At 59.0% G+C, this 22951-nt stretch overlaps 2 protein-coding genes across 4 annotated transcripts in view; one reads left to right on the forward strand and one right to left on the reverse strand.

Annotated features, from left to right (window-relative positions):
- CCDC33 (coiled-coil domain containing 33) overlaps positions 1–14603 on the forward strand; it is a 31931-nt gene extending 17328 nt beyond the window's left edge. Inside the window, exons 9-19 of one of the 3 annotated variants that reach the window (XM_069797818.1) lie at positions 568–693; positions 9842–9948; positions 10267–10402; positions 11426–11621; positions 11720–11808; positions 12039–12170; positions 12383–12455; positions 12712–12833; positions 13075–13158; positions 13281–13376; positions 13771–13997. In XM_069797818.1, coding sequence (XP_069653919.1) covers positions 568–693; positions 9842–9948; positions 10267–10402; positions 11426–11621; positions 11720–11808; positions 12039–12170; positions 12383–12455; positions 12712–12833; positions 13075–13158; positions 13281–13376; positions 13771–13833 — 1224 coding nt within the window. In that variant the 3' untranslated portion in view covers positions 13834–13997. Of the gene's footprint in view, positions 1–567; positions 694–9841; positions 9949–10266; positions 10403–11425; positions 11622–11719; positions 11809–12038; positions 12171–12382; positions 12456–12711; positions 12834–13074; positions 13159–13280; positions 13377–13770; positions 13998–14358 lie in introns of those variants that run through there. The other 2 variants (XM_069797816.1, XM_069797817.1) reach the window with 2 other exon arrangements.
- CYP11A1 (cytochrome P450 family 11 subfamily A member 1) lies at positions 14017–21255 on the reverse strand. The gene is made up of 10 exons (XM_069797819.1): positions 20885–21255; positions 17785–17852; positions 17052–17207; positions 16659–16858; positions 16040–16243; positions 15366–15526; positions 15122–15288; positions 14894–14972; positions 14487–14678; positions 14017–14369 (listed from the first exon to the last, which is right to left on the reverse strand). Exons 1-10 carry the CDS (start codon positions 20948–20950, stop codon positions 14247–14249), a joined length of 1416 nt encoding a protein of 471 aa, XP_069653920.1. The 5' UTR covers positions 20951–21255; the 3' UTR covers positions 14017–14246.
- Positions 21256–22951: the final 1696 nt, after the last annotated feature.

A 22951-nucleotide genomic window follows, 5' to 3' on the forward strand; every position in this document is an offset into this window, starting at 1 on the left:
AAGTGGTGCACGCAGAGCCGGGCGCGGGAAATGAGGGACAGGGAAATCACATTATTCCTGCCGGCAGCGTCTGGCAGGGGATCTGGCAGGGGCTGCCGGTGTGCCGGAGGTGCATTACCCAGCCGGCACCAAAGCCAGGGGCAGCACCAGGCGGCGAAGTGGCTTTTAGCATCCCTTTGCGCCCACAGGACCTGGGTACCCACCTCCTGCCCACCCAGCGAAGGGGAGAGATGGGCTGAGCTGGGCACGGACCTGCTATTTCCACCAACACAGGTCTCAGTGCGAAGGACTGCCTCCTCCTCCTCCTCCTCCTCACCTTGTCGGTCCACTGCCTTTCACCCCGGGGATCCCCCTCCCTGCCCAAAGCTCCCCTTGCACCTTGCAAAGATGAGACGAGTGTGGCCAACCCACGGCTCTTTCCCATCCCACCCGTCCTGGTGGCATATCAGGGACATGGATGGTGGGACAGGGGACACGCGGCGGGGACAGCCCAGTCCGGGTCCCCCCTCCTTGCCCCTGTCACCACATCCATCCATCCTCCAGACCGTTGCCTCTCTCCCTCCCCAGAGACCAGCAGCGTTCCTGACCCCGTCGGGCAGCGATGCCCTTCCCAGCCCGGGCCCCGCCGACGCCAGCACATTCAAGAGGGGTGAAGAGCTGCGGGCAGCCCCCGTGTGCCCATTTTCTTGCCAGGTAAGAACCCCTGAGAGCAGCCAGCGATGCCAAGCCAGCACCCTGCCCGCTTGCATCGCCCTGCCAGCCCCCACGAAGGCACGCACCCTGCCTCCGTAACGGTAAAAAACTGGCATAAATCCCAAATTTTAATCTCTCTTCCGAAGTGCATTGCCGGGAGCAGTGGGTTTTATCCATAGCCTGGTTGTATGAATAATTTCTTGTGTTGTGCCCACGGAGGAGCCTTTCCATGGGTGCCGGCATCCCCGGTCACCAGCTGTTTCGGGGTGGCACAGGGGCTGGATGGGGGACAGTGTCCCATCACCTTGCTGGGGGCAGCGCTCGTCAGAGCAGCCTGGATGCACCAGCTTCGATCTAATTGCTCAATCCCAAATCCATTTAGCAAATTCTCTCCTATTACCGTTGCATTATGTTGGAGACCCCAGGCACCTCCAGCTCATACCTTTCGGCTCCAGGAAAAAAAAAAAAAAGGCAGCTGTTCTCCTCCTCCAGCCCTTTGTACTGATAAATGGAGCCCTTGGATGAATGCAAACCCAGCCCTTGTGGTCCTAATATCTTCCTGTACTTTAAGCCATCTGGCTTTAAAAATAACAGGTCGTTAAACCCCAATTCTGCTTATTAAATAGCTGGGAGGGAAGGAGTGGAGGGGCCCTGCACTGCCCAAAAGCCCAATTATTTCCCCGTCAGCGGCTGCCCAAACCCCACCTTCAACCCAATCCCTCTCCCCGCGATTCAGGCTGCAAAGCGGGAAGAAAATTAGCAATAAAATAACAACCATAAAAATACAGAAAAGCTATTTTTTTTTCCTCCAGCTGTTTTAACTCCTCCAATCCACTGAGCTTTATTACTTCCCTTTCTGTGGCTGCAGCGGCTGCTTTATGCCCAGCCTAATAGAAACCCGTAATGGGGCGTGCAGAGGCGGGTACCACAGCACGGCGTAAATGCGATGAGGCTGCAAAGTCCAAATTTGATAGACTGAATTGCCCCAGGGCTCCAGAGAAGTCCCAACACCCTTCAGACCTGCACAGGATCCAGCCCTGGCATTACTACACAGTCTGTGCAATGTGTTTTCACCCACAGCTTCGCTCTTTGCTTGCGCCGATGCCCTGAGCGGTCTCAAATCCAGTGCTCTGTATCCTCACAAGAGCATCCCTGCATCGATAAAGTGAGGGAGGGTGAGAAGTGGTCTCAAGGATGCTTCCAGCATCCAATTTTAAAGCCTGAGCTGGGTGATGGGAGCCCAGAAAGGGTTTGCACAAGCCCTGGGCACCCCTGCCCTGCCTGAGCATCTTCTCTTTTTGTGGCTAAAAATGCTAGAAAGCGTTGCTGGTAGGATTATTATTTACCACCCCCACCCCACCCCAACCTTTGACAGTCGTTTTCTTTCTTTTGCTTTTTTCTTCCCCCTAAAGTGCAAATTATTTTCACTCCGCTTGCATTGCATTGCTTGGAAAGCCCATCTCCTGACAGCCACAGGAATCAGGGCTGACACCCTACTAATGGAGCGTGTGTGCGGGAGGGAGTAGGGACACGACAGCCCCCCCGGCAGTGGGGTCTTGGGGGGAGCACTCAGCTGATCACAGCCCTGTCACTTCTTCCCGCTCCGCTCCGGCTGATCAAACCTGGATCCCATCCCTACCCTGTGGCTTTGGAGGTCCTGCTCCGGATCTGCTCGTTAATGCCTTCATTAAAAAGTGAGGGGGGCGAGGCAAACAAAGCGATGAGGAATGTTATCAGAGATGGGGTAATCCTTCCCTGCCCTGGTCCCACGGAGCCAGAAAAGCCCCTGTGCAGGTTTGTGACCCCCCCCTCAGGCTTACCAAGGTTTGAGGCTGATTTCTGCTGGACGAGCTTTCTGACCTTAGGCTGAGGTTTATGCTGGATTCAGCCTAACCATGTTTTCCTACTCTTCTGCCCTCTCGCTGAATAGATTTGTGCCTCTCTTACCAGTTGATGAATAATTTACAAGCAGCACTTAACGATTAGGGGGGCGTTTTCTCCAACCTCTTCAAACATTTGCTTCCTCTTCAAGCCTCTCTTTCCCCATTCCCACCACCCATATTTGCCTGACCTGTCCATGCTGGGGGTTTTACAAGCCAAAGGGCCTCTTGGAGGGCTAGGAGAAGTAAATGTCTTTTTTTTTTTTTTCCCCTTTGCTGGCATTTTGTTCCCAGCACTGCACATGTGCTATCACCTCCATCACATAAGATGAGAGCCCAGCTGTAAGGACTGTCCCCCAAAACCACACCGTGACGTGGTAGACCAGGCAGCAGTGGTGGGGACAGGACTTCTTGCTTGCCAGCAGCATTGGGGCCCCTTTGCTGGACCCATTTCCAGCTGCTGGGTGACATCTGAGGAAGATGGAACCTCCTGTGCCCACTGAGTGGGGTCTTCTGCTTCGGCGAGCTGGGAGGGGACCCCCGACATGGTACGGCACTGCTGAGCCCAGCAGCTCCTCGGAGCTGGTGCCTGCAAAGGCATCCCACTGGCAAGGGAAGGGGGGGATGCAAAGGATGAGGGTGCTGCGAGGGAAAAGGATGGTGCAGGGGGAGAGGGTGCTGCAAGGGGTGAAGGTGCTGCAAGGGAAAAGAATGGTGCATGGGAAGAGGGTGCTGCAAGGGGTGAGGATGCTGTAAAGCTTGAAGGTGCCATGATGGCCAAAGGATGATGCAAGGGAAAAGGGTGCTGCAAGGGAAGAGGGGATGCAAAGGATGAGGATACTGCAAGGGAAAAGGAGGGCGCAAGGGGAGAGGGAGCTGCAAGGGGTGAAGATGCTGCAAGGGCTGAGGGTGCTGCAGGGGGAGAGGGTGCTGTGAGAGGAGAGGGGGATGCGAAGGATGAGGGTGCTGCAAAGGGAAAGGGTGCTGCAAGGGGTGAAGATGCTACAAGGGGACAAGGGTGCTGTAAAGGGAGAGGGTGTTGTAAGGGGTGAGGGTGCTGTGAGGGGAGAAGGTGCTGTGAGGGGAGAAGGTGCTGTGAGGAGAGAGGGGGATGTGAAGGATGAGGGTGCAGTGAGGGGAGAAAGTGCTGTGAGGAGAGAGGGAGATGCGAAGGATGAGGGTGCTGCAAGGGGAGAAGGTGCTGCAAGGGGAGAAGGTGCTGCAAGGGACAAGGGTGCTGTAAAGGGAGAGGGTGCTGCAAGGGGAGAGGGGGATGCAAAGGATGAAGATGCTGCGAGGGAAAGGGGTGCTGCGAGGGGAGAGGCTGCTGCAGGGGGTGAAGATGCTGCAGTTGGTAAAGATGCTGCAAGGGGTGAAGATGCTGCAAGGGGTGAAGACGCTGCAGGGGCCGAGGGTGCTGCGAGGGGAGAGGGTGCTGCAATTCGTGAAGGTGCTGCAAGGGGTGAAGGTGCTGCAGGAGCCGAGGAGGCTGCGGCCCTGCTCTCCCGGTGCTGCCGGGCAGCCCCGTGTGCGGCTGCAGCCCCATCTAGCGCCAGCCTCGTCGCCCTGCCGAGCCCCCAACCCACGCTCCGCGGCCGGGCTCGTCCCGTGTCCCCCTCCCCCGGGGGGGTTGTCTTACCTCCCCAGGGTAGCTGCTCCTCTCCCCGGGGCCGGGAGAGGCCGGGCTGCAGGCAGGAGCCGTTGCAAGGTTGGGATGAGGATGCCCCTCTCTGCCCTGGCAGAGCTCGGTTAGGTTTGCCAGGGAGCTGGACACCCACAGATGTCCGAGCACCCACAGGCACGAGGCTCAGTGCCTGCCAGGCTGGGTGGGTGGGTTTTTTCCAGCACTCCCATTATGCAGGATTAAGCCAATTAATAAAAGAGGCCCATAAATCAGCTGACGCGACCCCAGATGATATCGATGCCCGTTTTACTTCTCAAGTAGATTAAGGGTTCGGCAATTTGCTTCCCCTTTTACTTAATTAGCTTTTCGCCCCGGTGATGACGAACCTGGTGCACGAAGGTGCCGTGCTGAGGGTGGGTGCCCCAGTATCTCCCCTGTGTGATGGGGTGACGCACATCCAGCAGTCACAAGGCAGGGGAGAGGCTCTTGATGGAATTTAGAGTATGGCAAAAGCCTCCCAGCCACCCCAAATCTGGTTGCAACAGCCCTGGTCCCTGCTTCCAGCCCGTCTGGCCTGGGGGAGAGTAAAAGCAGCTGGAAATGCTGTTTTCTTGGGGGCGAGATGGGGCAAGGTGGGATGGCGAGGAGGGGGACAGAGGGATGGCTTTTGCAGGGCAGTGGAGGGTGCTGGAGGGGCAGGGACCCAACGGTGGAGGGCCGGGGGAGACTGGGAATGGGTTGGGGGGTTTGCAAATGGTCTGCATGCCACAGCTACGTTGCACGAGGGGGTTTTTGGTGCTCCAGGCTCCGAGCATGGGAGGGAAACTTGTCAGGCTTGGTGGGCTTTGCATGTGCTTCTCCTGCTTGGGTCTGGGTGGCTGTGGCTGTGGCTGCAGGGGGTACAAACCAGGGATGCCAGCAGTGAGCCAGAGCAGGGGAAAAAGAGAAAACTGCCTCCAAAATACCATTTTCTGTGTGTTTGGGGGTGCATGCGTTGGCATGTGCATGCCCTGTGGTGTGTCCTGTTCCAAACCGGTCCTGGAGGCACTACTCAACCCTCAGTGAACGTAGCATAGAAGGGCTCATTTATTCTCGTTTAGCGACTTCTCATCCTTTCCCAGTGCTAATTAATAAAGGGTGGGGCCCGATGGCCGGGGGCAGATGCTCGGGGTGGTGGGTGGTCAGGGCAGCGGGTGCTGCATGGCTCTGGGTGCTCTCAGCGCTGTGGCTTGGGGTACTGATGGATTTATGCCAGCTGCTGAAATGCAAGGGGCGTTTTTATCAGCAAACAGACTCCATACATAAGCAAACATGAAAATGGATGGCCACGGCGCCAGCAATAAACCGCCTGCCAGGCCAAGGACAAATCACGGCAGCGCTTGTCACCAGGGGTGATGGGGTTGCTTGGGGTTTATCCCTCTGCAGCCACTTATTTTTCAAAGCTAAGGGAGGAAAATGCTTTGAGGGCACTTAAAAAGTGTGGGGCTAGGGGAGGGTATTTAACTCAGGTCCCATGCGCAGATTTTAAAAGGTATGCTTGGAAAACAGACTCTTCAGTAAGCTGCCAAGTCTCCCACTGGTACTGGGGGGGGTTGTGATATTTCTCCACTTTTTCACATCCCCAGCTGCTTGAAGTATGTTTATCTTAAAACACAGATGCAGATGTTTTCCTAGAAGGAAAAAAAAACTGCAAAGACCCAGTGGGAACCCAGGGTATCAGTCGTAACCTGTTTCGCTCACTTTTTGGTCTCAGGAGGGGACTTTTTTAGGTCTGGCCCCAGTTTGTGGTCAGGGTGAGCAGCAGCACTGGGGGATGCTCTGACCCATGCTGGGACTAGAAACCCATCCTGGGAGGCTCTGCTGACCTCCCCTTCCCCCTGGTCACCATGAGCAGCAGGACACCACCTGGGGACATCACCTGGGGACATCACCCCAGCTGTCCCCATCCCTCCCAAAAGCAGCCCCGTGCAGCAGGATGGGAGAAAAATTGTTTTTCAGGAACCAGGAGCTGACTCAGCCAGAGTTTGCTCTCAAAAGTCATCCTACCTCCTCCTAGCCACTGATTTTCTTTTCTTTTTTTTCTTTTTTTTTCTTTTTTCTTTTTCTTTTTCTTTGAGCAAAATAAACCAGCAGCGACTCGCAGAGGAATCACAGTCCCTGCTGGTGGCACGACTGCTTTCTTAAGCCTTATCTTGAAGAAGCAGGCAGGCGGGTGGGAGCCCAAGGAGCAGTCGTCTCTACACGGAGCGTCTTGCCTCCCCGAGTTACCCAGTGTAATCCAGAGGCTTTTATTTCCTTGTACAACATGATATCAGCAGCCGGCAGCTGGGCCTGGAGCCGGATAGCGATGGTAATCGCCCGCCCTAAAATCATCATCCTCGTTAGGAAGGGAGCAGTAGATGTGGTGTCTCTATTAAATCGAACTCGGCTCAGATTAAGCGCTTTTCAATGCAATCCAATTAACTCTTAAATTGAATTGTAATGCTTTGGCTAATATACCCCCCCCCAGCACAGCTCCCACCCTAGCCCCGATGTATGGGAAGGGAGTTCAGCCTTGGTTTAATCAGATAAAAACCCGCTTATTTGCTGCCTTTCACCGGCTGCTACATCCTACGAAGGTGTGTGGGGAGTGGCCAGGCTAAAAATCTCCATATTTCCCTTGGGGGACCTGCAATTCCCCCAGGGGTTGGGGTTCCCCAGGGAAACACTTTGAATTTGGAAGTAGAGGGGAAAAAAAAAAAACAAAAAACATTTGCCCCACCAACACGTCTGCCCAGATGTTGTCCTGAGGATGGGTTTGGGTATTTGACAATCCCCCTCCCTCCGCCCCATCAGGTACCCGTGTCCCAAGGGGATGGGTAAGGTCGATGAGGGCATCAGGCAAAGCAAACAGAGGCATCACTATCTCCTGATGGTTTCGTGAGCTTTTGTTACAGAAAAGAGGGAAAAATGGGATTTTTCTTCCCTCTGATCTTCTTAAGCTGCTGCGGCAATATTTTTCTCAGATATGTAAATCTGAGCTTATCCCATCTTCATTACAATTAAGGAATTGGGCTTAATACTCATCCAGAGACATGTTATTCATTGAGCTGGAGGGAGATTGTGTTGGAGAAGAGGCTGGTGCACTGCCAGGGGCTCAAATGCCTCCATGCTCACAAGTGAAATGAGTTGGCCCATCCTCAGCCTCTCTCTGGGGTGCATTGCTGTCCCCTCCCTGGCCAGGGACAGGATCAGGCCATGCTATGCGGATGCAGAATCCTCTGGTACACCCTGTTTTCAGCCACTTTTGGACCTTCCTGCCTCCCGTGGAGGTTTATTTCTAGCCCCCCTGCCTCTCTTTGCTCCGTGCTGCTCCGTCTAGAGATGAATTGATTCCAGCAGTCAAAGCTAATCGATACATCAAAGCATCTCGGAGCAATTTGTTAAGTAAATAAAAAAAAAACTTGGCCTAAGCAAATACAGGAAGGGGGGGGGGTGGCTCATCGGGGCGGGTGAAAGGCTCTAAATGCAGAGGAAGCTTCAGAAGCTTGGAAATGATGGGGGAAAAAAAAAAAAAAAAAATAGCAAGTGCCAGGAGTTTCAAAGCTTCCATCATTTCAGATGTGGATTCCCAGCCTTTCATCCCAGACCCCTGCAGGAAGGAGAGACACACTATCTCCAGGTGGATTTGAGATAGGTGGTATAGGGGAAAATATGTTCAAATACCCTTAACTCTGCCCCGTCCCCGGAGGCAGCACTGGGGTGATGCTGCCTGCCAGGAATGGTTGCACAGGCAGAAGTATGGGATGGTGGGTGTCCAAGCAGCATTGGGCTGGGACTAAAGGCTGGGGATGCTTTTCCAGCCTCTGCAGGTGTTGTCTGAACCTAGAACAGCCGTGGTTGAACCCAGCACCTTCCAGCACAGGCAGGGAAAGCAGCTACCCAGCCCAGGCGAGCCAAGTGCAGTCCAGTGCATTATTGATGGAGCAGATAATTGCACGCTTCCCACCGGCTCTTTGATTAAAAATTGATGGCACAGGACAAGGTAGTGAGGGACTCCATCGACTTACACCGGCCTCTTTGTTTCTTAACAAACACTGAAGGAGAGGTGGATGCGGGATGCCGCAGCGGGTGGGAGGCACGAGAGCCCCTGTGGGTACCCTGAAAGGGGGGGTTGGGACTGGGGGACCTGTTGGGGCAGAGCATCCCTTCCCTTAAAATGCTATAAATTCAATCTCGGGATGAAAGTGGGGTTTGATCAGTGAATTATTCAGCAAATTATTCTCTGCTTGGGATCGGGCCAAACCCCAAAGCAGAGCTGAAGGCCAATGCCGCCTGGCATCTCCAAGGCGTGGGTCCTCAGAAGTTAATTGAGCGTTTGAAGCATCAGAGGAGCGTGCTGAGAGGGGAGAGCATTTCCATGCCCGCATCCGAGGCAGGGAAATGAGGTGCTGTCACCTCCAGAGCCAGCTGGGCATGCTGGGACCTGGCAGTGGCCGCCACGGAGTCACCTCCTTGGGGCTGCACTGCTGGGAGCAGGAGATAAGGCAACAGCAGCCAAAACAGCGATGGGGATAGGGATGAGGATGGGGAGGAAGGGCTGGGGGCAGCAAGGGGCTGGTGTCTCAAAGGGAGCACTTGCAGGCAGCGCTTGCTGCCCCGATGGCTTTGGAAGCGGCAATGGGACGTGCAGGGGTGGAAGGGATGCTAAAGGGGAAGAGATGCGGGTGCCTGGGGCAAGGAGTGGGCAGAGCCAGCTGCCTGCAGCTGGAATGCACCCGTCTGGGTGCAGGCGGGTGATTTTAGGTGCTGAGCTGCTGCAGGGAGGAGTTGCTAAGAGAAGGGTTGTGTTGTAGCAACGGCCACCGGCACGCCAGGCTGCCGGGAGCCTCCGCGCTACCTAAATCCCTTTGCCAGCAGAAAGGGCCAGGGAAAAACAGCTTTTCCTCATGCTACAACCTCCCAACATCGCCGTAAGTCCACCGGCCAGCAGCTCGGGTGGCGGTGCGGGGACAGGATATTTGCTCGGGGGTGGTGGAGCCATTGAGGACTTTGTTTGGGGCGGGTAGAGCCTGGCAACCCACCAGCGAGCTGGGCTGGCTGCCGGCAGCGGGGTGCCAGGGGGATCAGAGCACCCAAGGAGCGGGAATGATGCTGTACTACAGACCCTTGTCCTCCACCGTGAGTGCCAGGTTGCGGTGGGTGGGGATGGGGACATCATCCTGTTGCTGGTGTCACCAACAGGACACCCAGAGGTCCCTGTTACAGGATGGCACCCGGTTGGGCTTGCTTTTGGTCATAGCCAAATTTCTTCCAAAGGCTGCACACCTCAATGGTCCAGCAATGAGATGATGCTCAAAGCCAGGCATTTCTAAATGTCCCCATCCTTGGGAGAAGGTCTTCCAGCCCGGTGGCCACACCACGTTGCATCCGAGCCCCAAAGGGGGATGCTTGAAGCATCACAGCCAGCAATGCCAGAGCTTTTTGGGGCAGGGCTGGATCCTGACCCCAAAGCAACGATGGCAAAGGTGTTTTGCTCCAGGTGAAAGCCAGAAGAGCGGCTCTCAGCTGTGGGAAAGGGTCTGAGGGAGCTTGCTGCTCCTCTCAGAGGGCTTTCCCTAGCCTGCTCCTCATCCTTACCCTCCACTCTGACATCTCCTGCCAGCTCCACCGAGACAATGTGTCCCTCCCAGCGGCCGATGCCGTGGCCAGCATCCTGCCTGGAAAGCAGCTGTTCCCGCACGGGACAGGAGCACCATCAGAAGAGCAGAGGTAGGGGGGTGCCACACCGGTTTTGCCCTCTCTTGGCTCCTTCTTCTCATCCTCTTTGGAGTGGTTTCCTCCATTCTCCCCATGTTTTCCCCAGTGGCTTCTCCTCCTGCCCCATCACTGCCGATCTTCCTCCTCATCTCCTCCAGGCTCCCACCCTTCCTGCATCCCCATCCCCACCAGCACTTGCCTTGCCCCCCGGCACCCCAAACAGGCTCCTGTCTCTTACGGAGGGTTCCCCAGCCAAGGCTTTGCTGGTGTTTCACTCTGGCGGGAGCAGCTGGCCAAGGGTGTCCCACCTTCCCGGTCTCTGCTTTGCAGATCCCAAGAGATCACTGGGGACAAGCAGGAGCTGGTGAGTGCCGAGGAGACTGGAGGAGCTGGGGGCACTGGGGGGGACAGCGGTGTCCCCAGAGCGGGTCCTGGCTCCCGTGGAGACCGAAGCTCTACGCTGCCGGTGAGTGAAGGTCTGGCGGGGGGGAGGTCAGCCCTTGAGTTCGGCTGGAGCAGGCTTTATCTTGGGGGTAAACTGACTCCTGGATGAAACAGCTCTCAGGCAGATGGGGAGGAAGGAGAGGAAGTTCTCGCTGCACCTGCCCCCCTATCCCCCCCCCCAAGGCCAAGTGATGCTGTTGCACCCCCTCCCCGCACCCCGGCCCCCCCCGTGGGCCGCTGGCCAAGGCCATCCCCAAGGCTGGGAGTGGGGGGCCAGGGGAGCTGGAGGCACGCGGCTCCCTCTGGCCAAGGTCCCCGCTGCTGGGATCCTTTCCACAGCCCAGCGTGGCAGGGAGGGATTCAGGAGGGTCAGCCTGAGAAGATGCAAACCCTTGGGGAATTTCTTCCCCCCAGCATCACCTGACAAGGCGTTCCCCAACCCCACAGGTGCTAAAAAAAAACCCAGGCTTATCTATATAAAACATTCATCCTTGTGTTATTCTTCACCACCTCCCTTCTTTTAAAGACTTGCAAAGCCCCATAAGGCTCAGAGCTTGAGATTAACGCCCAGCTCCAACGCTGCTCCACCCCATGTCCTTGGCAGAGTTGTTTTTCCCCCAAGGGAGGGGTGGAAAAAGATGGGGAAATGGGGAAGGGTCTCTGTTGGGTGGAGGGAGAGGTGGGTGGGTGGAGAGGAGAAGGTTTGGAGGGACAGGAAAGAAGGATGGATGGGTGGAGAAGAGAAGGATGGATGGATGGATGGATAGATGGATGGATGGATGAATGGATGGATGGTTGGAGACTAGAAGGATGGATGGCTAGAGAAGAGAAGGATGCGTGGTTGGAGAAGGGTGGATGGAGAGAAGGATGGATGGATGGGAAAGAGAAGGATGTATGGTTGCAAGAGGAGGGGAAAAACTGGATGTTTCTTAGCTACTCCATGGTGGCTCTGACCCTCAAGACAAATATCCTCAGCTGAGCTCTTGGTGCTGGGGAAAGCCGTGGCTGGCAGCGGGGTGCCAGCAGCTCTGCTCTGGGCTGGCAGGAGGCGAGCAGCTACCGTCTGGCGCTGAAGCGGATGGCCGGGGACCTTCTGTCCCTGCGCCAGCACGTCACCAGCCTAGAGGTGGAGAACAGGCACCTACGGCGCAGCCTGGCCTCGCGGGAGGAGCTGGGCCACACTCTGCTTGCCGATGTGGACCTGGACGTCATGACGCGGGAGGAGCTGCTGGACAGGCTCGGTGCGTGATGGGGAAGGGGGAGGTAGAAATTGGGGGACCCCTCTCCTTGGCACCATCCCCTGGTTGGGTGATGAGAAAGTGGCATGGGGCTGTTGCAGCCACCCTCAAGCACAAGCTGGTGGCCGGTACAGTGGAGATGAGGAGGCTGAAGGACCGTGTCCAACGGCTGCAGAACGAGCTGATCCGGGTATGGATATGGCAGGAGCGGGCAGGGGCTGCCTGAGGGATGGGATGGGATGGGAGCAGAGGAGCAGGGCGGCAGCAGGGAGAGCATCACAACACCCCCATAGCCAAACAAGTGCCCAAGAGCCCCAGGACGCCCACCATGAGGCTCTCCCAGCCCTACAAGTGATGACCCAGGGCTTGAGGCTCGGCATGGAGGTCCCTGGAGGGTTTTTCCCCCTTCCTCCCCCCCAGAAAAATGACCAGGAGAAGGACCTGGTGCTGCTCCAGCGAGCCCACCAGCAGCAGCAAGCTGTGCTGAAGAGGTGCCAGGAGAAGGTGGCCAAGACAAAGAACTTAGAGGAGACAGTGCGGCAGCAGGAGAAGGTGAGTTGGGAGGTTGGGGGGGCATGAGGTTGGGGTAAGAAGGGCAGGTTGGGGGGCACGAGGCTCTTTGGAGAAGATGGGACCCTCTGGTCTGTTCCACCCTTCCACGAGCACCACCCAGTGCCAGGACCACGGTGGCTGGGGAGATGTGACAGTCACCACAGCCTCGCATCGAGCTGGTGACATGGGGACAGCTCTGCTCTCTCCGGCAGGTGATCGAGGCGATGGAGAGGGTGCTGCAGGAGAAACTCGCCAGGGCAGGCAGGAGTACTGAGAAGTCAGCGGGTGGGTGCAAGCAGGGACAGGGACCCTCGAGGGGGGGGGACACCGCTATACAGCTGCTGGCTTCTGCTGGTGGCCATCTCCTTCTGATGGTTTGCACCACGGGGTGGCCTGTGGTGGGCGATCAGAGGAGGTCCTGAGCCCCCTCTTACCCATCCCTGGGCATGGGGGAGGTAGCAACATGGTCCTGGCCCCCATTTCTGCACAAAGGGGGGGTGTAGCACGCATCCCAGTGCCCCCCCTTCACCCCATCCCACAGGTGAAGCCCTCTCCGGGGAGGTGTATGCCGTGCTGCTGGCCGAGAACCGCAGGCTGCGGGAGGACCTGGCGAGACCCCCCCACCTCTTGCCCCCCGTCATCCCGCAGCCCCCAACCTTGCCGGTGAGACCGGGGAGGGGGACACAGGGCTGGTATGGGTGGGGACAGAGCCGTGGCACCCCAAAAAGCAACGCCGGGGAGGAACCGGGCACACCAGGGACATCACCTAAGGCAGCATCTCCGGCTCTGTGGGGCAATAGCCACCCCTGTGTCTTGCTCCCCCCATGAGCAGGGGGTGGGAAGGGGTGTGGGGGGGTAATCTGGCATTGCCTTTCCCCACTCCTGCTCATCTTGTGGCCCACAGGGTGGTTTTGGGCGTGCGGAGAAGCTGTCTCTGCTGGCCAGGCTGGAGGAGGCACAAGCCCAGAGGCGGGTGCTGGAAAGGCAGGTGGGCATCGACCTCCTGCACCCTGTTTGATTATGGGGGGGCCTTGGGGTGTCGGGCTGGGCTGGGGGGCACCTCTGGCCCCCTGCTTTGGAAAGAGCCAGCTTGGTTTGGGTCCGTCCCAGCTGGAGGAGGCGGCGAGGAAGTGGGGACGGGAGAAGCAGGAGCTCGGCACTCGGCTGCTGGAGCGGGAGCACGGCTTCCCCTACGCCCCCACCACGGTGAGCACCTTGCGGGGGGGGACACGACCAGGGCCACCCAACATGGAAGTTGGCAGCCGGTGTTTGCTGCCAGGGGGAAGGAGGGGGGCTCAGAGCCACCCCTCTGCACCCAGGCAGCTGGGGGAGCAGGGTGGCTGGGGGTGTCCATGCCCACCCCCACATCAGGGGGGATTTGCCTCAGTTTCCCTGCAGGACCCTGGGCAAGGCAGGAGGGTGGTCCCCAGGTTTGCAGGACACCCCCCCCCCCCCGCATCCTAGGATGTCCCCCAGGGTCACACACACTACCCCCCCCACCAACCCCCTTATCACAGCCCTCTCCCCCATAGCCAATGCCCCCAAGGGGAGTGGGGATGGATTTACAGCCCCCCTGAGACTTTTTCCCATTCCCCACCAGCATTTGCCGGCAATCTCCACAGCCCCCCTGAGAAGACCCCAGCCCCTGGCCCGCCTGCCCTAGCCTGCACCTGGCGAGAGAGATGGAGAAACCTAAAACGCTGGCAAAAAGGAGCTGGTGCTTTTTCGCAAGATGAAATTACAGAGTAAATCAGAGGCAAAGCAAAACATTAGAGGGTGTCGGAGGAGCACAGCCACGGTCCCCAGTGTGGTCCCTGGGGACACCCCCCCCCGAGCAACTGGAGCTGGGGGTTTGCTCCGGTTTATCTCCACTGTGGCGTAAGCGCAGCCTTGAGCAAGCTGGAGCGAAGGCAGGGATGCGCCAAGCCAAGGCTGTGGCCGTGAAAGCGTCCCAGCCGTCCCCCGAATCACATCCCTGGGCCGGAGACTGGCTGTAAGGAGCTGAAAGCGCTGCCGGGCTGTCGGGGATGGCTCCCAAACTGGGACTAAGCTGGGTGTCACCCAGGATTGGGCTCCTCACGCGTGGGACTCGAGCGGCCGTAAGGTCAAGTAGATGGGTTTGTCCGGGATCAGGATGAGATCGAACTTGGTCCCAACTTCCACCGCTCTCATGGTTTCGATCTTGAAGTTCTCCAGGATCTGGGGTGGAAGAGAAAAGAGCGGCTGGAAAATGCCGGAGGTACCAAAACCCACGTGCCACCTCCCCGGTCCCTTCCAGTGCCAAGTCCCCAGCGTCCCCAGCAGCAGGATGCTCACCTGCATGAGGAAGAGCTGCATCTCCAGCTCGGCAATCCGGCGCCCCAGGCACTGGCGGGGTCCAAAACCAAAACCCAGCCCCTTGAAATGCTTGGGGCCAGCTGCCAGCCAACGCTGGGGGCTGAACTGCTCCGGCTTGGGGAAGACCTCAGGATCCCGGCCCATGGCATAGAGACCAACCTGCACCAGCGTCTGCAGGGAAGGATCAGCCCCGTGGGTCCAGGCTCCCCACGTGGCTTCACTGGTGCTCGGGGTAGAGGGAGGGGGTGCAGGGATGGGATCTGGCCCCAGATGATCCCCACGGCTGCTCCCCACCACGTCACCCAGCCATGCTCCAGGTCCCACCTTTGCCCAGAGACCCGCGTGAAGCGGGTCGGGACGAGGAGGGACCTGGTGGCAGCTCTCACCTTGGGCGGGATGCGGTAGTCCTGGAGGATGATTTCTTGCGTGGTGTACCTCTGCAGGGTCACTGCCACGGGGTGCAGCCTGGAGGGGGGGGACAGGTCCCACACACCTGATTTTGGGGACAGCCTGGCCCGCCCATGTTCCCGCTTGGATGCACGACATCCCAGCAGTGCCAGTGATTCGGGGAGGGAAGGGGCTGGGGGTGTTTTTCAGCGGGAGCTCCTCCTCACCTGAGTGTCTCCTTGATGGTGGCTTTGAGCAGCCGGATGGTTTTCAGCATCTTCACCCTGTCCCCTGCTGCTTCCCGCTTGGCAGCCAGGACCTCTGCCCGTAGCTGCTCCTGGACCCCCGGGGACCGTGCCAGCTCGAACATGGCCCACTGCAGCGTCATGGAGGTCTGGAGCGGGGCAAGGAAGCAAGGTTAAACACCAACCGGGACCTTCTCCCTGCCCAACAACCCTGCCCACACTTTACCGTGTCCACCCCGCCAGCCATCATCTCGGTGATGCTGGCCTTGATATCATCCAAGGGCAGCTTGTCCTGCATGATGAGGCTGCAGAGGATGCCCATGTACTCCTTGGCACTCTTGCGTTGCAGTCGCAGGTCCCGGTAGACATTTTGTATGCATTTGTCCGCTGAGGAGACGAGGAGACACGGCATGGTCTTCCTCCCCCGGGGCCGTGGTGGAGGAGGAAGGCACCAGATGTGGCACCTTAGGACGTCGTTGCCCCACACTGGTGGCTTCTCCATGGGAGCTGCCCCTGCGGTGGGTTGGGTCTGCGGTCCCGACTGCAGGACCCAGCAGTGGCAGGGTAGGCACGGAGGGTGGGGGGTGAGGGTGCCCCAAGCGGGGGGGACACCCTGCAGGAGGGTTGTCCCAAGTGCCAAAAGCTCTCTGAGGTCACAAGCCCCTCTGGGAGAGCTGTTCCCCTCAACGTGATGCCCATCATCTGCCCTTCACCATTCCTGGATGGTTCCCCACTGCTCCATTCTACCAGCTCCAGATGTGGAAAGCCTTCCTGGCCTTGGTGGCCCCGTGCTGGGTGGTTGGACCCGGGAGAAGGTCTCCACGCTGGTGAGATGAGGCTGCACTATGGAGCCAAGTCCTCAAAAGGGCACAGGGAGGTGTGGGCAGGAGGAGCACTCACCCTGGGAGAAGATGGCATCCCAGGCCTGGACGTGGTCCCGCCACGTCTTGACATTGAGGTGGCGGAGGAGGGCGGGTGGCAGGTAGAGCATGGGCGACGTGGTGTGGAACATCAGACTCACGGCATCAATGAAGCGCTGTGCCTCGGGGTCCACAAAGTCCTGCAGCAGCCCCAGCCGCTCCCCGTACAGCACGTGGCATATGGCTGCAAGCACGGCACTCGTGAGGGGATCTGGCCGGGGGAGACCCCACCCCCATCCCCTCCACCCTTCCAGGGCCAACTCCAGCCTTTCCATGGCTACAGGGACCTGGTTTGGCCTCCTGTTCACTCCGAGCATCACGGGGCCATGAAGGCATCCCTTGTTGGGTAAGGTTGGCTAGCAGGTGATGACTGGTAGATGATAAAACAGTGTTTTATCAACAGTGTTGAGTTGTTCTCTACTTGTCTGGGGAGAGGACATCCCCCTAGATGCTACAGCCTTGGGGGAGAAGCTCGTTTGCCCATCTCTGAGGATGAAATTGGGGGAAACACAGTGTGTTGCCCACCTTGGGCACCCCGCAAAGGGGTGTTTCAGCAGGGGGGGACATGTCCTGCAGAGACTCGTGCCCCTGACACTCACACTCCAGGGCGAAGCGGAAGAGCTCGTGGGTGAAATCGGCCGTCCAGTGCTCCCGGCCGCTCTTCCCCACCTGGGCTCGTGCCCGCCGAACAAAGTCCTCGCCCACCTCGCTCAGCAGAGGCACGAAACCCTCCACCACCTGCGGCAACAGCACCTCCTTGTTCAGCATCAGGCGGTCCGAGCGCCAGGCCTCCCCAGTCCTGTGGGACACCAACGTGGGGGGTCAGAGGCATCCCACCCCACCAAGCCCCCCACCCCCGGAGGATGCCACCCTCCAAAGCACAGGTCCCCATCACCCTCCTGATGCTCCAGCTTCCCACCCTCCCGTGTGCTGGGGCTATCGCGATAGGACCTGGGAGCCCCGTTTGAGGGCACTCCACCCCTCCAACTCACTTGAGGAGCACGCCATAGGGCTTGTTGCGGTAGTCACGGTAAGCCACCCAGGGGGGCACGCTGAAGCGCTCCGGCAGAGTCCCCTCCGCTTGGAAGAGGGTGGCAGCGTCCCGGGGGCTGATGATGTTCACGCTCTCGTAGACACCCAACTTCTCCCTGCCAGGGTGAGGAGGGGTGTTGGCCCCGCACCCTGACCCCTACCTGCATCCCCCTGCAGCCCCTCATCTCCCCAGATCAACCACCTTCCCCCTAGCACCCCCAAATCAACCACCGTCCCCCTCGCATCCACCAAAACCCTGCCTGCGGGTCCCATCCCAGGGGGTGCAGCAGCTCAGCACCAGGCAGGGTCAGGGCCCCAGGGCTCAGGCAGGCACAACTGGGGGTGCTGGACCTCGACAACCCCCTGGCCCCCCCACCTTCATCCCCCTCTGCCTGGGGATGTCAGCTCCAGACCCTGCAGAGATTTGGGGGGGGGGGGCAGAGTCCCTCTCCAGCCCTGCCGCCCCCTCCTCCCGACATCCCGCATCCTCAAGGCACGAGTGGGTCTCCCCTCTCGCCCCTCACCATAGCATCAAGCCTGGCCAGCACAGGGCAAGCTAGGCTGCTCCGGCAGCTCAGCCACCTATTTACCACCCAGAGCAGGGCTGGGAATAGCAGCAGCATCCCAGACTGGAAAAGCTGCCGGAGCTGGGGAGCAGGGCGGGGGGGATGCTAGGGCCAGATGTTGCCTCACCTGTAGATGGGTCCGAACTGCTGGAACTTGCGAGCCATGATGTGATGGACGTTGTGCAAGCCGCCCTCCTGCCAGAAGCGGTAGAGGTTGAGCCAGCCGGCTCGCCAGTCACCAGGCAGCTGGTTGAAGGGTCGAGGAGTTGGTGGGATGGGGGTGGGAGCCCCCCCATCCCAGCGGCATCCCCCGGCTCGGGCAGGGAGACATCCCCGCAAGACGCCTGGCTTGGGTGCAACCCGGGTGAGCATGGAAGCGGGTGGTGGGAGAAGGAGGCGAGGGTGGCCTCGCTCTTATCCCCCAGCCGGCCTCGCTCAAGGTGAGATGCTCTCGCCCGCCTCCCGATGAGTCACGGCTGCCCCAGGGACGGGGACGTTTCGCCCCGGCAAGAAGGCAGGCACTGGGGCACGGGGCAGCCAAAAGGGTTTTGCAGAGCATCATCCCCTCCCAGCCTTGCCATAAGGGGTTTGCCGGGTGATGCACGGATCTTGAGCGGCACGGGGTGATGCTGGCAGGTGGCCCGTGCCACCCCAATAAAAGTGGGTGCTGTTGCAAGTGCTGAAAATGAAAAATGAAAAATTAAAACCCCAGCTGCCAAGGGGAGGAACGTTTCATCTGCAGAATAAATGATAAAAACGATCTTGGGGGACAAAATAGCGTGGGTTAGACTTAAAAAAGCTCAGGCCTGATGGGTCACTGCAGGAGGGGACAGCCTCAGGGACAGCCTGGCCATCACTGGGGGTGTCTCACCTCCATCCTCCCCAGGGCAGGGGGTGCTGGGGGTTGCAGATCCCCCCCTTCCCAGGCTCTCCTGCCCCAGAGCATCAGCTGCCATTTAGTGCAGGAACCCCGAACACACCCCCCCACCAGCAAAGAGAGGCTTTTTGGGGTGTCATGGCCCCCGTCGAGGCAGGGACAAAGGCTCCAGCCCCTGAGCTTGGTGGCAGACAAGGCCCCTTGTCCCCAGGCCCAGTAACACCCGCTGGCAACCAGTTGGCGATGGGTGGTGGGAGAGGTAATGGGGAGGGGGTCACTGGGAGATCCCTGGGCCTTTCTGAGGCATCCCTTTGGGGTGTCCCTGGAGTTGGTCTGGCGGGGTCTCTGGGGTGACCCTTGAGGATGGGGGGGGGGCAGGACTCCAGGTAAGTCCCTGGGGTTCCCTGGGGGGTCCCCATCCCACAGCCTTGAAGGCCTGGAGGAGGAGGAGCTGACGGACGGCTTCTGCTGGGCTTCTTCCCGTTTTAAAACCTTGCTCCGGTTATCATTTATCCCCGGGGAACTGGGAAGAAGAAGGAGGCAGCGCGGAGGATGCCGAGCCGGGGCTGCGAGAACGGCGGCGGGCACCGGGGGGCGCGCCTGCCCCGCCTGCCGCCACCGGTGCCGGGGACACCCACCGGTCCGTCCCCTCCATCCCCGGGACGTGTCGCCTGTCCCCTGCCAGGCACCGGCTCTTGTCCCCTTCCTCCCTCCCAGGCTCTGTCCCGTCCGGAACCACGGTGCCCGTCACGTCCCAAGGGACAGGGTCTGTCCCCTCCCGTCCTGGCCACCCCACCGCTCGTCCCTGCTGCCACCACCCGCATGAAGATGCTCGCTCGGTGTGGGCCCCAGAGCAGCCCCATAACCCCGGGGACACGGGTGGCACGGTGCCACCCCGCTGTCCTTGACCCCTCGCGCTGCCACTGTCCCGGGTGGGACCTGCTGTCTCCCCTCCGGCCACAGGAACGGGCTCAGATCAGAGCCTTTTGGCCACCTTGGTGCTCGTAAAAACACAAGTGCGGGCCCAAGGGACACGGCCACGCGGCTGAGCTCTGCCCTCACGCAGCGCTGGGTGGCCCCGTTGCCCCCAGCCCCAAGAGGGGACAGTCACCCATCACCTCTGAACCCCCTCTTTCCACCATCTCCCCAAAGCGTGGGGAACCAGCTCATGGGGTCCATCACCCCGTGCCTGTCCCCCGCATCACCAGTGGGTCCCACGCACATCCTCTGGTGGGGCCCTGCCCTTCTCCTTCTGTGCCTCCTGCCCCCGACCCTGGGAGGTCTCCAGATTTTCGGGGCACCTCCCCAATGGCGTTGCCACCCCTGCAGCACGAAGAAAACATGACGGTTTGTCCCCGTGCTGAAAGCCTGTGAGAACGCTGCTTGCAGAGGAAGCCACCAGCTGCTGCGATGGGTACAGGAATCCGTGCGGTTTGGGGGGGCTCTGATGGGGGGTGGGGGGCAGAAAACGTGTCGGGGAGGTGCTCAGAAACCCACAGCGTCACTCTTTCCCCAGCCAGCAGAAATCGCAGCGGGGATGGGGCTCTGACCGCTTTTGCCGACGGCCTCATCCGTAATGAGCAAAGTGGGCAGCACGTGGATGCGAGGAGGCATTTCCCCCACCTCCGCAGGCAGCAGATCACCCACGAAGCCTGTGAGAATTGACCGTATCCCCTACTATTTTTGGATGAGCCAAAACAGAGAGTCTCTCCCCTCCCTGGTGGCCTTCTCCCCATGCCACCCCGTGCCGCGGACAAGGAGTGACCCTCCAGTGGGACTTCCCACTCCTGAGAGCTGGCACCCATGGGTGTTGTGCTCTCGCTTTCCCCCTGCGGGGCTTTCCTGGCGTGTATCACCTCCCCGAGCGAGCGAGCGAGTGAGCAGGGTGAGTAACCACCTGGGCCCTTCACACCTTCCCCCGGTAAATCATACCTCCGAGACGCTGCTGAGAAACCCCCCAGCTTTCTGCTCTGTGGCAGGAAAACCTCGCTGAGCCAGGGCCTCAGCCCCAGCCCCAGCCCCAGCGAAACCCCAACCTCTGCGGAAAATCCCCCTCCTCGACCTCATCCCTCGGTCACCTTGGTCTGGGAATGCCAAGACTGCAGGGATTCAGCAGAGGGAAGGTGTTTTGGCAGAGCAGCTCATCCTTTCTGCATCTCTGCCCCGCAGAGCTGATGGGAACCGGCTGGGATGGGGCTGACTTCAGCCAGAGTGATGCTGGAAAGCGGATCTGGTTTGGAGGGCAGAATAAAGGGACTGCATCACATCGCTGGGATGGAGAGCAGAGCAGAGCAGGTGTGAAATCAGTGGCTGGGAGAAGGGCGTGGAGTTGATTGCGTTGCTTTCTTACCTTAAAAATACAGCCTGCATCCATATGTGGACCCATGCTGCTCGGCTGCCCGCTGCTCGCGCCCATCCCTTGGGAAGGACGGGGCTTTTCATGTATTTTCCAACAGGCTCTTTTCTTTTCCGCAATGATTTCATCCTGGGGTCTTCCCTGCTCTCTGCATGAGCGAATCCATTCATTACAAGCTTTCAGCTCCTGCCCACGAGCAGGTGGTTGGGAAAATTTCAGTAGTAAAACTCCTGCCCAGAAACTCCCTGTGATTCAGTTTAGGGCTGGAGGGGAGGGGGCAAAACTCATTTTCATAATATCGTGTTGAAAAAGAGAAAACTTTCAGCTGCAAACAGACTGTAGCCATGATCAAGCAGTTCTTGCTGGAGGATTTCCCCCGGGAGCAGAGAGAAGGGGATGACCCAGCACGTGTTGGGCAGCATCCCCGAGGCACTCGGGGTTGAGCGCATGATGCTCGAGGAGCTGCCAGGAGCACCCAGAGCTGCTCATCGGGAGGATGGGCCCAGCCACGACAAGCTTTAGTCTGAAACAGGGGTGATTCTAGCTTGTTTTTATTGTCCTGCTCCATTAAACTGAATCTCCTCTTACTAATTTTTTGTGTTCAGTCCCAGACCTCAAAATTGCCAGGGTGATGCCTGGGTTTTGGGGTGTCGATCGAGCCGGGATGGGGTATCTCACCCTGATGGGATGCGTCCTTTGGCCGCAATTGCCCCTCAGGGCTCTTGGGTGGAAACTCATGGCTGGAGGGGGAAGAGCATTTGCGTATCAGCTGTGGGGAGGAGGAGCACAGCCACGTGAGAGGAAGGCACACTGGTTAATCCCATGTTTAACTTCCTCCAGGATCTCCTGGGTTATCTCATTTCTAGTAAACGGCTGGATTTCCCACTCGCATCACTCTCCATGGCCAGCCCCAACCCGCCTCGGTGGCGTAGCATGACCCACACCATGTCCCCCGTGCCCCAGCGTGGACAACTGGCAAAAGTTGCCCAGAGCCATGCATGGACAGACAGACACCTGCCCGAGGCTGGTTAAAGCCTGAGATCCTCAGGGAAAAGCGGGAAACAGCCGCAGGGCAGCAGACACCCCTTGCAAACAAAGCTGCCACATCACAGACAGGAAAAACGGGTCAGACGAAGAGGAGCGAAGGGGGAAGGAGCCGGGTGGGTGGCATGGTTTCAGGCACCTGATCCAGACACATGAGCTCTGTTTATGGTTCTCTTTCGCCAGCCTGTCTCAGGGGAAGCGGGCGGTGACACCGGCTGCGTCAGGCGGGATGGGCAGGATGGGCAGGACACCCACGGGATTGCTGGCCCAGGGGTGACGGCAGTGCTGCTGGGCCCGGTTCCAGCTCTAACTGGAGCTCAGACGTGGCCAGGAAGGGGAGCGTGTGCTGGGCCTGGCTGAGCCCGAGATAAGATGCAAGATAAGAAAAACACCGGGAGAGGGCTTGGGCTGCTCTTCTCCAGGGGACGGGGAGGATGGAAGATGTTGCCGTGATGCAGCAGCACCTCTCCATCCCTGGGATCCCAGCTCTCCTGAAACCAGGGGTGCTCCTCGGGACATCCCGATTCCAGGCTCCAGATGGCTCCTTCTGGAGTTGCTCCGTACCCCCATCCCACAAGGAAAAGCTGCCCAGAGGGATGCTATGGCTGGAGACGGCATCTTGGATGCGCTTACGGTCAGTGCACGCCCTGGGTGCCTTACACGGAGCAAGCAGGCAGCTACTGTGGGATTTCTCACCAGCTCTTGCATCCCATCGAGACGGATACAGGATTTCCTGGGTCTATTGTCCTGCCTAGCAAACTCTCCTCCCAGAGCAGTCTCCAAGGCCGCTGCGGAGGCTGGAGGCAGAAATAGCCCCCAAAAACGGCGCTGGGAAAAAATCAAATGCTCTCAAGGCTTTTGTTTCAGGCATGTGGCCGTGCCCCTCCAGCCTGTGCTGGAAGAAGCCTGGAGAAATTGCTGCAGTACCTGACCTTCCTGTGCGTGCCTGCTCTCATCGAAACAAGGCTCCTAAAATAACTTGCTCAAACAATGTGGCCATAGACGGGATGACGACGG

This window comes from Haliaeetus albicilla, chromosome 12, assembly GCF_947461875.1.
Source record: "Haliaeetus albicilla chromosome 12, bHalAlb1.1, whole genome shotgun sequence".
NCBI classification, from domain to species: domain Eukaryota; kingdom Metazoa; phylum Chordata; class Aves; order Accipitriformes; family Accipitridae; genus Haliaeetus; species Haliaeetus albicilla.